This window comes from Lygodium microphyllum, chromosome 30, assembly GCF_053477565.2.
Source record: "Lygodium microphyllum isolate KBCC chromosome 30, Lygodium_microphyllum_v1.1.10, whole genome shotgun sequence".
NCBI classification, from domain to species: domain Eukaryota; kingdom Viridiplantae; phylum Streptophyta; class Polypodiopsida; order Schizaeales; family Lygodiaceae; genus Lygodium; species Lygodium microphyllum.
The window spans coordinates 81,186,508-81,199,907 of NC_141164.1; the positions used below are offsets into that span (position 1 = coordinate 81,186,508).

A 13,400-nucleotide genomic window follows, 5' to 3' on the forward strand; every position below is an offset into this window, starting at 1 on the left:
AGGGTGTCTACTGTCCAAGAATGTTATGGTAAAGTGTGTATTTCATTTTATGTGCATTTATTTATTATTGTAATTAACTCTTAAATTAGGTTATCACCACCCATTCCAAGGAGGAAGGCTGGTTTCAGGAAGAGTGGAGGGCTAGCTGCTAATTTATAGAAAATTAGGATTCTAGATCCTCTCCCACTTAACTCTTTCGATCCACTCTCCGTTTTAGGATTTTGGCTAAAATAAGCCTAAAATAGGCATGTTTTGGGGCTGTTTAAGTGGCTAAGAGCAATTCCCAGCCCAAAACAGCTAGGGTATCGGACAAAGGGTGCGCATCGGCTGTCCAGTGGCCTACCAAGACTAGAGAGGCGATGGTTATCTTACCAAGGGAGCCCAAGTGATCACCCTAGAGAGGCCAAGGCATCGGACCAACGGAGCTTGGCGGCTGCCCAAGGGCCTACCAAGTCCTACAAAGGCGGATGGAATCAATGGATTTTTTTTGTTTTTTGAAATGTTTTGAAAATACATAAGTAATATAGGGGCAGCGGCCGATTAAGTGACAGATAGAAAAATATAAAGAGAGTTTTAAATCCAAGTCAAACACAAAACTAGTAGACCAATCCCTCACACTGACTAGGATAAGTGTGTAAGGATGAGAACAAGTGTGTGTTTGTGCCAATCATGTGGTGAATATGTGGAAAGGCAAAAAAGAGGATGGTGGGCTTAGCAAGACAAGCAAAACAAGCAAGTAAGCAAGGGTGGGGATATTGCCGTTAGGAAAACTGCCATGTGTTATGCTACGAATATGGTGGATCCTAGAGTGGACGACTCCAAAAGACCGAAAAGGGATAAATGCGCATAGATGCATGTTGACATGAATAGAATGCCAATGCATAGAGGAATGCAGAGGGAGATGCAAGATGTCATGCTCATGCAATATGCGATGCAACGGTGCCACTGGAACAGTGCCCTCGCAGGGGAATTGTTCACTTGTCCAAGTGCCCTTTTACAATTAGGTGATCCTGACAGTGTGGATGAAGTTACAAATGCCCATAATACAATAAAAAAGAATAAGTGAATGTAATGTCTAAAAATTGTAAGCATCATTACTATCACGATCAAGAGTAGAAGCCGTCCGCTCTCAAACTGGAAGGGAAAGCAAGAGGAAAGCACCCTCTCCCTGTCAAGTTGAAGAAGTAGGGGAGGGTGTACCCAAGCCGATCCTGGGTAGTAGGTATTGAAGAACTGGCCGGTTGACCGCTTTGGTCAAGATATCTGCAAAATTATCTGATGAAGGCACAAACTCTAGGCGAATAGTGCCTAGCTCAATCTTCTCTCTGGAAAAGTGGAAGTGGACTCCCACATGTCGTGTCCATGGTGTGATGATCGGATTGCCTTCAAGGGCAATGACACTCTGGTTGTCGCAGTAGACAACTGTGGGAGAGACGTGGAAGGCGCTCAACTTGCTCACGGCATGACAACTCATAAAGTGAGTCATAACCAAGATGCCCTAAGTGAAAATGCCAAAGACGCTCATTGTGCGTAGGCTCTCGAGATGTGGCTAAGGCCTGGAAGCTATGAAACATAGAGCCCTGAGCAGTCAGCTCGGTGAGAAAATGAGTCATGTGGTATAGGCCATTAGGCTGTGCCTCACCGCGAGCAATCACTAAACCAGTTTGAGAGTCAAGGACCTCTACTGTGGTCGCTGTAAAGAAAAATGCTCGCTCCAACCGGTGAAGCTGTTGAATAGATAACAAGTTCACCCCAAGCTAAGGGACATGATATACATTGTCTAGCGAAGCCAGATCTGGACCTTTGTCAGTGGCAAAACTGACGCAACCTTGAGTCTGAATCTTGACTGAGGAGTTGTTTCCTACACGGACCCACCCGGTTGGCTGTGACGAGTGGGCCTTTGTAGTAACCTCGTCAGGAGGCAACTCACAGATGTGAACGAGACTCGCATCAAATGTCTCTACGGAGACAATGTGAGCCTCTGCAGACCAGTCAAACAAGCCGTCTGGAGTTGAGAACGTTGTCGACTGAGATGGTTGTGCGGTGGCAGTGTGAGTTTGATCTTTAAACTGCCCCTTGCCATCACCTTGCCTCCCTTGTTGGGTTTTACCCGACTGTGGGATGGGGGTCTGAGACTTTGGTTTTGGTGGTGTTCCTCGTGCATTTGATCGACACTCGTCGTCAAAATGGCTAGCCTTTTGACAATGTTGACAGTACCTATTCTTTTTAGGTATATTTTACCACCTTGGTTTAAGTTGTGACTGGGAGTTTCCTTGAGAATTTCCAGATTAATTTAGCTTTTGAGTTTGATTTTGATTTTGAGTGGAGGTTTGGTTTGGTTTGCGCTTCCTTTGTTGCCCTTTCTGAGAATGAGCAAGAAAAGCCCCCTGTAAAGAGGAATTCATATGAAACTGATCGAATAACCGTGCATAACGCAACAGTTGACACTCAAATTCATAGAATGTAGGCATGGTAGGCTTTGAAACTATTCCTTCCACAAAATTGAAGTATTTCTTGGGGAGTTTATTTAGGAACAATGTGACCTGATCGTCAGAGGACTTGTGAGTCCCCGTAGTGAAGAATTCAGGGAGGAGACACCGATACTCAGCCAACTTGACTTTTAAGTCATCCCCGTCAGTGATTTTGAAAAGCTGAAGCTCATGGTCAAGATTAATACGACGGATCCTACCCCGAGCCACATAGTGGTCAATCAAGTGTGCCCATCACTCTGATGCTAAGTCAAAATGTTGAAGCTGAGAATGAAACTTAGGCAATTAGCCCTACATCAGCTCGACAATAGTGAAGGCATTCCTAGCCTTCCATGGGCGGACGACCTTGTATGAAACAAATGCGGGATCAGGTTGGGGTTCCAACCCCTACACAAGATCCCATAGGTTCTGTGAGTCAAGGATACGTCTCATCAAATTCGATCAAGTAGTAAAATTTGACCCGTTAAAACGAGTCTTGTTAGTAAATGCATTCTTGGCAGAAGATGAGCTAGGTCCATGAGGTATCGAGTAGGTGGTGTAAGATAATGGTGGGAAAGATGGTGGAGGTGTGCATTTGATAAGAAAAAGAGGGAGGGGGAAGAGGTGGGTAGGTAGAAGGAGGTTGTGAGTGTCCAATGAGTGCCGATTGATACGGAGGCATTGGAACATGAATGTTTCCATAAGGTGCCGGTGTAGGTGGAGACACTGGGATACGGTAGCCTTGTCCAAAGTGAGGCTAGGACACAACAGGATGACCAGAAGGTCCACTAGGCAATGCCATGGAGGCAAACTGTGGAGGCAATTGATCCACACTCAGGAGAGACTGAGTGGGATACCCAGGCTGCAATGATCTCGAAAGTATGTATGAGGTAGGTGGAACACCACTCGGCTGAGGGAAGGATGAGGTCCTAAAGGATGTTCCTATGTTTTCATAAACCCCCGGTGTGATGTGCGGTGCGATATGAGGTGTCTGAAATGGAAATGTAAATGGTGTAAATGGAAGTGGTGAAGCAGTGGAAGAATGTGGTGGGATGGGTGGGTTTTGAAAGTGAGGTGTATGAGGTGCAGATTCTTTTTGTTCATTTTAATCATTTAAAGATTGAAAGTGAAACTGTGAAGATGATGATGCAACATGTAATGAAGTGAAAGGAACACCAAATTCATTCTGATTATGTGAAGTAGACGGAAAAGAAGAAAGGGCAGAAGAAGAGATATCTGACTTTTCTTATAATCCCAGCGATGTGTGTTAACATACAAGAATTGGTTCTCAAGAGGACCTTTTCTGTAGTCAACATATTGGACTCTTTCTTCCACATGATCTCTACTAGTACATTGTAAAACAGAAGAGGTAAAAGAAGAAGGCACAAAAGACGAATCAAAAGTACATTGTATTGGAGAGGACGGAAGAGTCTGAAAAAATGGAAAATACTCCGGATCTTGCTCTCCAAGAGGGGGGTCCATCCTTGATGGAGGTCTCGACGGCCTTGTAACATTATCAGACTTACATGCAACAACGGAAGAGTGAAAATCATGCATACCTTCATTCAGAAGCTTTTCTTGAATGGCAATCCTTCGGTTGAGCTCCTCAATCTTCTTTCGTCGATAGGCTATGATCAGTTTATATTCTTCAGAGGTCAGCTTGCCTATCTTTTCTTCCATGTACTCAGATGTGTCTTCCACTATGTTGGAACTTTGTGGAGCAAGCTGATCGGCCCACTCGCTCGGTTCTCAGCATACGCTGTTTTGGAGACAAAATCGGTGTTGATGTGTTCGAAGTCATTTGAACCTACTGTTGTTCTTGCTTCTTGCGAAGAGCTCTCAGATCAAAGGCCTAGGTTTCTCAAAGAGTACCAAGCGTTGATACCATGTAAAGAAAATACCCTAACACAGAAGCATAAACAGAAACCATACGACAAAGCACAGACTGATAAAAGAACACAATTAGGGTTAGGGTTAGGGTAACTCAGAGACAATGAGCACAGTTGATAAATGAAATGATATGACTACTTATAATACGATGCTCATGCAACAGACACACTATGGAGTGAATGAATATTGAACCTTGAACTCCTGTATCTCAAGGATTAGGGCAGGGGTAATGAGCTGGAGAGTGCATCGTACTCTGAACGGATCCCGAATCGCAGCACGGCAGCCTCCGGATGTCGGACACGAGCAAACGCAGCAGTGAGAAGCTGGATCTGATGCAGACAACAGTGAGGAGAGAGAAAGACCAAAAACACAGGTAGGACAGCTTGCAGGAGAGAAAAATTGCAGCGACTGCATCAGGAGAGAGAAAGCTGTCAGGGCGGCAGCTGGGGACTGTAAATGCATCAGTTTGCTGATGTGGCAGGCTATACGACCGTAGTGCAGATGATCAGCAGTCAGTAGCCAGGCAGAAACAGCAGCAAACAGCGTGTGGGGGGCTGGAAACAGGTGCTAGACTGGGGAACAGTGATGGACAGCAAGGGCTGAGATGTCCTCCGCGAACGGGGTATGGGTAGCAAGCTGATAACACTTGAAACTTGCAAAAACGAGATTGGGGGAAGAGTGGAGGGCTGGCTGCCAATTTATAGAAAATTAGGGTTCTAGATCCTCTCCCACTCAACTCTCTCAATCTGTTCCCCCTTTTAGGGTTTTGGCTAAAATAAGCCTAAAATAAGCATGTTTTGGGGAAGTTTAAGTGGCTAAGAGCAATTCTTAGCACAACAGACCTCCGACCTCGGGATTTCCTATAGAGCAGGTACAGGTGCTTCTGATCTCGTTCTTGTAGGTTGAAGTGATTCGGATTGGGTTGACGAGGTGGACCACAGGCGGTCTACTACAGGTTATTGTTTTACCTTGGGTGTTAGTGCTATCTCTTGGAGTAGCAAGAAGCAACCCACCCTATCTTCGAATGAGGCAGAGTATTGGGGCTGCGTCTTCTACCACATGTGAGACTGTATGGCTTTGGCATTTGTTGGGGGAGCTTGGTTGCCCCCAGACTCGTCCTACTCTTTTGCGGTGCGACAATGAGAGTTGCATTGCCTTGGCAGAGAATCTTGTATTCCATGCTTGGACAAAGCGCATAGAGATCCAATAGCGCTTCATTAGGGAGAAGCTTCTGGATGAGACCATCGATGTGGAATACTGTAAGACCGAAGAGAATCTTGCATATTTGTTATGAAGGCACTTCCCCAGGCTTTACTTCACCGACATTCCAGATCCCTTCGTCCGTTGCCTTGTCCAAGATTTGAGAGGGGGTGTTGAGAGTCATTCCTGGACGCCATATCAGCAAGCGCCATGTGGCAAGCTGCCACTTGGTAGCAGTCGATTGGATTATATGCAGCTGACCTGATCAATTATTGGCATTATTTCCAGCCTATAAATAGGCTGATTTTCGTGTACTCTTGGCATATTGTCTCTCACAGATTTCAGCCTGCTAACTGCGGAGATTGCTCTCGGGGTTGATGGAGATCTAGATCCTCCAGGTGGAGACATACGTAGATATTTTCTCTGCACCCATGTATAATTCTGCATCCTTATACAGCATTCTTCATTGCAGATTTTCTGCGTTTCACTGTCTCTTTCTGTCTTTCTCTTCTCTCTTTGTTCACTCTTTGTTACGGTCATTCGCTTTCGCATTGCTTCACTTTGACAAACTTTCCTACCCTCCAAGCCACATGTGACAATGCACTTTCACATTGTCAAAGGAGTTTACTTCTCTAAGGTTATCCAAATGATAATAACCCTTCCTCTTGCTCTTAGCTTGCTCACGCTTCTCATGGTAGTCAAAATTTGCATGCACTTGTTACTCAGTCTGCACATTTAGCTCCTTCAATCACTCACAACTATTCTTCTAAGCATAGTGTTGGCCTAGGGTAGCCTAGAATCTCATCCATCTCTCTTTTTCCACACAATGGAAGCTCATAGGTGGTGCTATATACAATAGTCATGGAACAATAGGCAAGAACATACTCTCTTCTTGCTCATAAAAGGACCGTGCCTTCAGCTCAAACGACCTGATGTTCGACATCTTTAGTCCTTGGATTCTCAATTTTTGGTCTAGCATGAAATTAGAGAAGCAAAGGGACATTTTCATTAGTTCAATTTTGCAGTAGATTAACCTGCATTGCTATCATGTCTTCTATCAACAACACTACACCCCCTGTTCCTCTCATTGTAAGAGGTATCCATCCTTTTTTATCTATTTCTTCATCTAAACCATCACCATTTTCAATTCATCAGATGTAGATGAAAAAGAAGTATTATCAACACCTGTCCAATGCTTAAAAAGCTTGAATGATCTTTTATTTCAAGCAAACATTGTTGTTGGTCAAGCAATAGATTCTCTCAATGTGAGCATACTGGAGTCTATTATTTTTCCATCGATAACTCAAAGCTCTTCGAAGTTCTGAAGCTCATCATTGGCGAGTTGCCATGTCTGAAGAATATCGAGCTCTACACAAAAAATTACGCTTGAACTTTGGTGACAGTTAGCAATAAGTTAGGAGCAGGTTTTTCAAAAGAAGCTAAAGTTGGACGGGAGAATCGAGAAGTACAAAGTCCGATTTGAAGAAATAGAAGGCTTGCGTTATGGTAATATCTTCTCGTCGATGCTATCCATGAGCTCTTTATGAGTACTTATTTCCATAGTTGCTTAGTTCCATTTTCTTTTGCATCATGTAGATGTTAAGATTGCATTTCTCCATGGTCATTTAGAAGAAGAAATCTGCATGTTCTAGTCTCCACATTTTATAGATAAAAGGTTTCCTAACCATGTGTGTCTCCGTAACAAAGCTGTACATGGTTTAAAACAAACACTAAACAATGGTATACCTGAATACATGTCCATTTAGTTCACCATGGTTTTCGAAGGCTCAAGACTAATAATAACATTTATGTTCTTTTACAAGGTAATAGTCATCATCTTAGGACTATGTGTTGATGATATATCTATCCTAGCAAATGCATCTTGTGCCATGTTGAAAGCTAAATCTATCATATCCTCGTAGTTTGCTATTATCGACTATGACCCTATATATTATTAACTTACAATTGAAATAGATAAATCCCTTGCATTCATTAGAATGTATTAACATACATAATATCCAAAATACCATCTCCCACTATTCTATGACTGGTTGTAATCCAATGATAAACCCTCTTGCTCAAAATCTCTAGCTAAATTTCTTGACATATTATTTTCTCTCCATTGACCGAGCCAAAGAAATGGAAACCTTATCATAAATGGAAGCACTTGGACATTTAATTTATCTAATCACTTGTATATGACTAGATTTGTGTTATGCATGCCATATTCTCTCAAGAGCTATATAACAACCAATATACGAGTGTTGGAAGCAACTCAAAAGTGTCTCAAGGTATCTCTAGGCTATGGCTTGTGTGGAAGTATGTTTTGTCCAAGCAGAGAATGAAGTTACCTTGAAGGCTTAGTCGGATGTAGATTCGGCTAGAGACCTTAGTGCCTAAAGGTCTTTTATAGGATTTGTAGTCACTCTAGCACGTGGAGCCATCTCTTAGAGTACAAAGCAACAAACATCAATAGCTCTTTCTACTATCAATGCAAAATATGTGGTATGCAACATCAAGAGGTAATTTGCATTAAAAAAACTTCTAGAAGGCATTAGTTTTGGCTACCAACCTTAGCGAATTTTTTTCTTCACTAATAATAAGTCATGCATTTTAGTAGCCCAAGGGTCAAAATTAAGTCTTAAGCTCCGTCACATTGATATGTGTGATTACTTTGTACCATAGTACCCCAAAATGACGTTTTAGGGTTGCCAAAACGGACCGGTCGTTTCGGACCAGAGTGAAAATGGTAGACCGGAGTTTCGGCGTCCTACGGTGCGAAATGGGCAAGATATTGCGGGTTATCCAAGGAGAAAACGCGGGCGCCAGGTCCGAATCGTGATCGTCTCGAGTCTCGACTCTCCTTAGTCTTGCAGGCTGCACTGAGCACTCCTCCTCATCATCATTATCATCATCATCATCATCTTCTTCTTTTTCCTATTACCTAAAGGCTAATCATGGTGCCGGATCCATATTGGAGACACGTCACCCCAAATCAAGGGATATGAAGGCTCCGGCGGATCAAAGAAGTGGTGGTGCAACTATTGTGGATTGGAGAAATTGGGGAGCGTAACGTGCATGAAAGACCACTTGGTATGCGTTCCCAACAAAGACATCGGGCCTTGCGCAAATATGCCGGTAAAGGTAGCGGTAAGTCTCCACACCCATCCAAGACTAGAGTTTTCTAGAGTGATCTGTTCGAGGCCTCTCTTTTTCCTTTGCTCTTTGGTGGCCTTCCATTTGATCGAATTTTTATATGGAGAGGGGGTCTTGCTCCTTGGTTGGCTTTCTTCTTTGATGAACTTTATTGACGTTGGCACTTAATTGCAACCCTCAGATCCACATCTTCTTTGGCCTTCTGCTACATCTAGGATTTAAGAGGGGGTGTTAGCAGTTGCGTGTCTTGTGTGGTCATCTCTTACTTGTGAGCCTTAGTTTGAGTCAGATGAGGATATTAGGAGCTTTGGCATTGCATTTGTTTGTCCTTTTATGTTTCTTAGACACTTTAGATGGAGGGCACATTAGTGCATTTCTTTTTGGGCATTTTTGGCCATATTTAGAATTTCGACCCTATTTAGGGGTTTGTTACTTTTTGCCTAAATATAGGTGGCTTGCGCTTTTACTTTCATTATTCCTCATTGATCCTTTGTGATAAGGCAGCCCTCCTCATTCTTTCATCCCCTTGCTATTGTTTGGTACCCACATTAATGTGTAGAGTTGTGTGTTGGGGTTGATTGTTGCAACCTTGTACCTTCAGCCATTGCAGTCACATTGTTCCTTCTCTCTCTCTTGCGTTCTCTCTTTGTCTCCTCTCCATGTTCACTTTCCTTTTTCCGTTGTGCACTCTCACAAAAACAACCAGCCCAATTACTGTCTATAAATTCATGCAAGCAAAGAGTAGTGCCATTGGGATAAAAAAGGCGCAATGTTTGAGTGCCTTTAAGATAACAAAAGACACGTTTAACTGCTTGCCAATGTGTAGTAGTGGGGCTGTGCATAAAGCATGCCAACTGAGAGACCCCAAATTGAATATCTGGCCGGGTATTACACAAATACAATAAACAGCCAACAACATGCTGATGAAGAGAAGCATCAAAGGGTTCTCCTGCATCCTTGAATGTAAACTTGTGGCGTGTCTTAACGGGAGTAGAGATAGGCTTGCAGTCTTACATCTGAAAACGCTCAAGAAGCTGCCCAATGTACTTAGAATGTTGCAAAATAACACCCCTCTTACCTGTAGTAAACTGTATGCCAAGATAGTAGTGCAAGTGGCCAAGATTTGTCACATTAAACACATGCTGCAATTCAGCTTTTAATGCTAAAATATGTGTTTCATGAGGTCCAGTCAACAGTATGCCATCCACATAAAGAAAGAGAATCAAGAGGCTCTCCCCATCTTTATGGACGTATAGTGTGCTTTCAATGTGTGAATTATTGAAGCCAAGAGCAATCAAGTATGCATGTATCTTCTCATACCATGCCTTAGGTGCTCGCTTTAAACCATAGAGGGCCTTATGCAAATGGCACACTTTGCTTTCATAGATGTAAACATTGATATCATAGTAATGACAAAGTGCTTTCAATGTAATCTCAATATATGTGCTATCTCAGTAATGATATTTATGGAAATTTGCAAAGACTAAGGTCTTTCCTAATTTTACAGTAAGTTCGGGCATTTTTCCTTTTCAAATGGATGCAGCTGCAACAACATGATGTGGTACTGGAAGCAGCTTGGAATGACAAGTGCCTTGATAGAAGAGGACAGTACTGGAATGTGCCTGAAATGGTCTCCTTGGATCTGGTATCATCTGGCTCTACATCAGGACTACGGTACCGCTTGGGTCTGCACCACAGCTCGGGGGTGATTGAAGGAAGAGAAGGAAACACAACTCCAGTTCCCCCAAATACTTTTCCTGGCACACATGGTCGTGCTGCCATCTCTGTTGAAAAGGAAATGATTATATGGAGGGATATGAAGCACAAGACACGAAAGCCGTACAATCTCATGGCTTCTCATCCTCAATTCACTGTTTCTGGCATCATTGGTAAGTTGAGAATGGCTTTTCACCCTCACTCAAATGTTTTTGGCACTATCAGTAAGAAATAGTAATGTTCCACTGATGTTTCACTTAAGGGGGTGAAGATTGTTTCTGTTGGAAACCAGCTTTAATTGTGTGGTTGATTCTCTATAGGTGGTCTAGTAACTGCAAATATATTTGGAGGGGGACGACATTGCAAGGGCTTCTCATTTAAGGATATTAGAGATTGTCTCTCTGCTGATGCATTTGCATCAATGGGCCTCTCTGTTCAACTAGGCCATTTCCAAAGGCCACTTCTTGATTTTTCCAAGCTAGATGCTCGTTTAGATCTTAGATCAGCTTCTCCTCTCTTAGGAGCTGCTGATATTGATGATTTTCACAGGAGCAATTTGTGTCCTCCAATTGTTGAGGTCACTCTGCAGCAACAGGTTATCTCACTAGTTTTTTAACAAGTTTCAACAGGTGGTCTCACAAGCATTATGTTATTTTTTTCTCTCCCCTTCAACATGAATGACACGTTTGGGCACATCTTTTGTTACAGGTGGCAGGCCCAGTCCGTGCACGTGTTGACTCCAGATTTGAAGCTGATTTGGTACGGTATGCCAAAATGCAGGATTTGACCTATGGCCTTGACTGCTCGTTGGAAGCTTCAGGAGCTGCTAGGCTTGTCATATGGTATTCACCAATTCGTAGAGAGGGAATGGTTGAGATCCGTGTGTTTGAAAGATAACACGGCTAGTCCTTACAACTGGTTAGAAGCCAACAGTGTGGGGGTTCTGCAGGGTTATTCTGCCCTCAAGTCTTTGACTCATTCCGGTACGATGGTAAACTGTGTACTTCTGGAATGGAAACTAGTTTTGAAAGACACAAATCTCTCTCTCTCTCTCAGCATGCTGTCATTTCTCAGTGTAAGGCTCACATTAACTGTTTTCTTGGGATGCCTCCTAAATCATGACCTTGGGTTTCCCCATATTGGAGGTCTTACAGACTAGGCCAATCTTTATTCATCATGTGACAGAGAAAGGGAGGGAGGTTATGGGTTGGTTCAACGTGGCATCTCTCTGGGAAGATAACGGTTACCGCATGCTTAAGTGGCCATCATTACCCAAATGAAAGGGGATGTCCATGATGGTTTGTTGTTAACATGTTATTTTTGAGTTATGCCAGATCCTTTGGTATACTCCTAAGAATGGTTTATACTAGTGAAGAAAGTAGTCTAAATCAATTTCTTTTTGTTTCTTTGCAAACTTTGGAGTCCCTACAGCAAAGTTTATTGAAAGAGGGGTGAGCCCTGACCACCCAATGAATGTTGAAAGCAAACATGGTACACTTGTGAATATTAAATTCCTAGTTGGTGGGATTGTGGCACCGACAATAAACTCCTTCCTAAAGCCTCCTGTGACAAATGCTATGGATTGAATATTCTTTTGGCCAAGAGCGACATTTCTTTTTGGTTCTAATAGGCCACATTTGTGACATGACATAGATCACCTTTGAGCTAAACCATAATGGTTTCATTTTTGGTTGTGTCAATCAAAGATGGAACATGCAATGCCAAAGGGTGTTGGTGTTGTGCATAGTCAAGTGATATAGTCTACAAGTGATTGGTGGGGCGCCTTTTTGATTCCAAGATGTGGGCTGTTTGTCAAAGGTTGGTAAAAATAATTTATTGAAGTCAGAAGGGGTGGCCTTTTACTGTTGCAAAAGCTGCTTGTTACTTTGCAATAGTCAAGTGACTGCAAGTACCCCTTCTTTTACTCTTGCAAAAGGTGGTTGTTACTCTTGCAATGGCCAAGTGACTAAGTACTTCGTCTCTAATAGTCAAGTGACTGTAAGTACTCTCATATGAGAATTTGAGCAGGATGACTTTTCTTTGAGATGTATTGCTTGCTTTCAAAGGCTGCCAATTTGAGAGCAGGCTATCTTCGTGGTCTCTACCTGGCATTTATATAAGGGATTTTCTTCAATGCTTGTTTTATTTTCGTGTATGAGAACCAATGTTGATTTTTGAAGGTGGTCCTAGATGCTGCCTTGATCATTTTTCATAGGTGGTAAGTGATCCCTTGCTTTATCATTATTAGACCCCTTTCATTCCACAACTATTTTGGTCATTTTTGTTCCATGACGGCTTAGATCATTCAAGTTGTAACTTCTAGTGTCATCAATTACTGGAATGTTAGAGCAAGTCCACAAACTCAAGCATGGTGTTTTATAAAAAGTTAAACTTGGGATGCGCCTTATTTGATATTTGTGGCTTCACTTATTGAGGCAATGCAACCTATATAGGCAAATAACCACCTCCATGCATGCCAATTGTGTGCAGAGCATGCATACAAACATATAATATGGGCACTTGCATGTGCATGCATGAATGCACGTTGTTTTAATGGTCTCAATTTGTTGCATGGCCAAAATAATAGGTTCTTAGTGATCGATTTCTTTCTTTTAACACTAAACTTGCTAATTTATCTTATTTTGACAAATTAATCCTTTGAACCTAAAAAATAAAAAAAATTGAAATTTATCCTAGCTATGATGGTCTATATGTTGATGGATTGTTTCTATATTTTACCATTAAATAAGTTAATGGACTATTTCATAATGTTCAATGTGTTGATGGATTGTTTCTCTATCTCACAATACTTACTAATAAGCTGTTGGTGACATTTATCTTCTTGGTAAATCATGAAACATGGTACTGGACCAAAAACTTTAATTAGGTTCAACTAAACCACAAGTAATTTTGAAATGTGTACATATCAAATCTTGAATTTTTCATAAGAAATTTAACAATAAAGAGTTG

At 42.2% G+C, this 13,400-nt stretch overlaps 1 protein-coding gene across 1 annotated transcript in view; it reads left to right on the forward strand.

The window, feature by feature from the left end:
- The window catches only part of LOC148010039 (protein TRIGALACTOSYLDIACYLGLYCEROL 4, chloroplastic-like), a 57,958-nt gene extending 45,411 nt beyond the window's left edge, over positions 1 to 12,547 (forward strand). Inside the window, exons 3-5 of the mRNA XM_087673032.1 lie at positions 10,258 to 10,603; positions 10,751 to 11,025; positions 11,139 to 12,547. Coding sequence (XP_087529158.1) covers positions 10,258 to 10,603; positions 10,751 to 11,025; positions 11,139 to 11,327 — 810 coding nt within the window. The 3' untranslated portion in view covers positions 11,328 to 12,547. The remainder of the gene's footprint in view (positions 1 to 10,257; positions 10,604 to 10,750; positions 11,026 to 11,138) is intronic.
- Positions 12,548 to 13,400: the final 853 nt, after the last annotated feature.